The sequence below is a fragment of the Camelina sativa genome, chromosome 17, assembly GCF_000633955.1.
Source record: "Camelina sativa cultivar DH55 chromosome 17, Cs, whole genome shotgun sequence".
NCBI lineage: Eukaryota > Viridiplantae > Streptophyta > Magnoliopsida > Brassicales > Brassicaceae > Camelina > Camelina sativa.
Window position 1 is genome coordinate 28,433,583 of NC_025701.1, and position 3,727 is coordinate 28,437,309.

Below are 3,727 nucleotides of genomic sequence, written 5' to 3' on the forward strand. Positions count from 1 at the left end.
GAGAGAGAGGGAGAGTGGTTTTATTAAAACTATTCCTTAGGGTTGTGGTAGATGATGACAACAGATTTGGTGTCGAAACTCTGTATGAACCTTTCTTCTGCGGTCCTAAACGGATTGTAGAGAAGCTCTTTGATTGGTTCGGGCAACGGTTCATTCTTCATCATCTTCTTCCAATACTCCTCTGCTACTCCTCCACCTCCTGATCTTCCTTCACTCAGGTTCACAAACTGTACCAACCAAAAATATATACAACATTCAATATATATGTTTCAGATCTTTATTTAGGGTTTTAATATATTTAAACAAGTAGCTATATCTACCAGAAGAAAGCTGAAAAGGATGAAGAAGACGACGACCAAGTAACGTTGTTGCTTCATGTCTCTCTTTTAACTTTTTGTTATTGTTGTTTTTTGAGGATTTTTTTTCTTGATCTATGTTAAATCTTCGGGTGTTAAAGTTTATATATATATAGAGAGAGATACCAGTTTAAATTAAGGAAGTTGTTTTCATGATAACTGTTATAATTTCCCTCTATCTGCATTTATTTATATAATCATTTAATATTTACACTGTAAGGTCAACTTTGTGTTGTGTTGTGTTGTGCATAACCTAATTTTTCTTTTTTTTCCTTATCTGAATTTCAGAGTGGTGGTGGGCCGCTTAAGTAAGGATTTAGTCTGAAATCTGTAAAGTTTTTCATATATTTAAATTCGATTTGGTTTTGATCAAAAGAAAAAAAATGAGTCTATATTTAAATAATTAAAGGTCTGATCTGGCCCCAACATGATTACAGGGTTATTCCTGACTTTTTGAGTTTTTCTTACAACTAAATAACTATCAATATCTTTTCACAAAATCTAATTTAACTGACATAATAGATTTAAATGAATGAAAAGTACAAAAACTGCTCTCTGTCTTTCTCCCTAGGCGATCGTTCATCCTTTCTCCAGCAAAAACTCTTTCCTTGCCATTGATTCCGGCTGGCGCTGGTTTCTCCGGCGTCGGTCGGCCCTCTCTTTTATTCTAGTTTTTCATTTTCCTACTCTATATATTTTTAAAATATAAAAATGTTTTATCATTTTCTATTTTTTTTCACCCTTATGGTTATGGCTGCTATTCTCTACGCTGGTGATAGAGGTTTTATGGGACATCTCTCCCTTTTTCCGGCAGTTATCTCCACACCGAAGTCCATGATTCGATGTGATGTATTCTCTTTGTTCTTGCAGATCTATAAATGGAGAATTCGAGATATGGTGTTTTCACAACCATTTTCACATTCTTCAGTGGTCATTCAATCCGCTGATGTCAATCAATTCTTCTTAATGGATCTGCTCTGGAAGAAACACCCATGGAAACCACCATGGAGAAAGAGACAATTTGGGGATGAAGATGTAGTGATAGTAAGCAATTATCAATGGATGAATAAGGCGAATCTGATTTTGATATCACGAAGGAGACAAGTTCCAGATGCAAGTCTAACAATATTCAGTCTCAGTTTATTAATCAAGGTTATGCCAAGTGCATTTTGGAGTTTCATCTATAAGATGATAGCCATTTACAAGTGTATGAGAGGGGGACTTAACATATATTATCTGTTAGCCCGTAAGGCTTCCGATTAGAAAGCAGGGTTAATCTACTCTTTCATCGAAATTGTGTTCAATTTCCTGTATTTGTGATAATTGGTTGTATTTGATTTGCTTCTGTTATTTGTAAACTCTGTTCTAATATCTATGATAATTTGGTGTTAAAAAAAAATAGATTTAAATGAAAAAAATTGTACAACACATACCACATAAAACATAAAATCATAACACTTTGAATCTAGATATATAGTAGAGTTATGATTGATGTAGAAAAAAAGATAGTAGAGTCAAGGTTTGAATAAAAGCATTTGAATTCCTTATTATATATGTTTAGAAAAGCTAAATTGGGTTATGTTATGTGTATAGAACAACGAACACTTCTAGAATTTGGTTATGTTATATGTAAGACAGTAAGAGTAGTTATATAATTCTGTAAGATTAGAGGATACAAGGAAGAATAAGGAAAAAAAAACATACTACTTTAATTTATTCTTAAAAATAATGTTTTTTTATAAGTTCTATTTTGTGTTTTACAAAGAATATTGTTTTGTATTAGCATCATTATTATTTAGTTTTTATTTGTCATTCAGATGATAAGAAAAAAGGAGGAAGTTATATCATTCGATTCAGAAAATTGTAATAAAAACGTTCTCTTTTAATTTGTACTAGATAATGGCCCGCGCTGCCAGCGCGGAGAATTTTTTTCTTCTATCTTGTTATTTGTTAATATTATATTTATGGTGTATCATTCATTTACATGTTATATAATATAATATTATATGGTGAGTTTTGATTCATATTAAACTACTAATAGGTAGGCCTAGAAACAAACTACCAATACCCGTATTCGACCCGTTTTTCGGTTTGTATCCGTCCCGACAAAAGGTACCCACAACTTTAGAGTCGAGTAAAGGGTATAACAATTATATTATCCGTGAATAATGATCGAGTATCGGATATTAATTTAATTTTTGAGCGTCCTATTACCCGTTTTATTACCCGATTCATTAATACACGTTAATATTTTGTAGAATAATGTTACCACTTACCAGTGTGAGGAAATATTTATGTAAATTTGGATTTGTTTGTTACAAAATAGTAGTAGAAATTTTTTTAATTCTATTCCTTTTTATAAAATCATATATTTAAGTTACTTAACGTCATACTCTGATTTTGACCCGTAGTTGGTGATATTATTTTGGTTTGGTGCAATATCAAATTCATTAATTATACATTCGGTAAAACTAAAAAAAACCCAACAAAACATGTATTGACCCGTGATTTGGTATTACAAATTGCTGTGATCGTGTTTAGAGATCTTAATATACCAAATTTACAAATTGAAGTTATTGGTATAACATGTTATATATTAATTTTATAGGTGAAAATTACAATTAGGTTATGTATATTATCAACATTATACACTTAGTATTGTTTATATAGTGAATACTGTGTATAAACAGTTAAGTTTTAACCAATTAAATAATTTGTTATTATTTCCTAAGATTTATGAAACAATAAATAGAGTTTTATTATTTTGTAAACAAATCTAAACTTTTATTTTGTTAGTTATTAGAATAATTAAAATATTATAATATTTTCGTAATATGTCTCATCATAACTGGTTAAAATTTTAACAACATAGCTTAAATAAGTATATAGATATATTTTAAAAATATAAACAATGTTGTATCCTAATTTTAATATATATATTTTTATTATTAAATGATTTAGATATGTAAATATTTAATCTTAGTTTTATAAATAAATTAGTTTTATAATTTTTCTAAATAGTTTGTTATTGTTTCCTAAAATTTCTGAAACAATAAATTGAATCTGTTTAATGATTTTATTACATAATTTCAAAATTATTTTATTATTATTTTATTAAATAATTTCGAATTTTTTTATTAATGATATCTTGTAATCTAATAAATTAATAATTACTATTTTTTTGGATAATCATTTTCAGGTTACAACAAATTAATATTAAAATTCTGTTATTAGATTTTGTATTAAAATATAGTGGCATTTTATGTAATATTTTACATGAAGTAAGGTTATTTGTTTAAAGAGTTGCTTAAATAAGTATATAGATGAAAACCTAAAACATCTCTTTTTTTTAAGGACCATAGAGTAGGATA

At 28.4% G+C, this 3,727-nt stretch overlaps 1 protein-coding gene and 1 long non-coding RNA gene across 2 annotated transcripts in view; one reads left to right on the top strand and one right to left on the bottom strand.

The window, feature by feature from the left end:
• The window catches only part of LOC109129839, a 1,666-nt gene extending 1,192 nt beyond the window's left edge, over window positions 1-474 (bottom strand). Inside the window, exons 1-2 of the mRNA XM_019238746.1 lie at window positions 321-474; window positions 18-227 (exon numbers count right to left, since the gene is read on the bottom strand). Of these exons, the coding sequence (XP_019094291.1) occupies window positions 30-227; window positions 321-377 (255 nt within the window). The 5' untranslated portion in view covers window positions 378-474 and the 3' untranslated portion in view covers window positions 18-29. The remainder of the gene's footprint in view (window positions 1-17; window positions 228-320) is intronic.
• LOC104758231 lies at window positions 603-1,727 on the top strand. Its single transcript, XR_762655.2, has 2 exons — window positions 603-1,137; window positions 1,227-1,727. It is a non-coding gene; the product is annotated as an uncharacterized LOC104758231 (long non-coding RNA).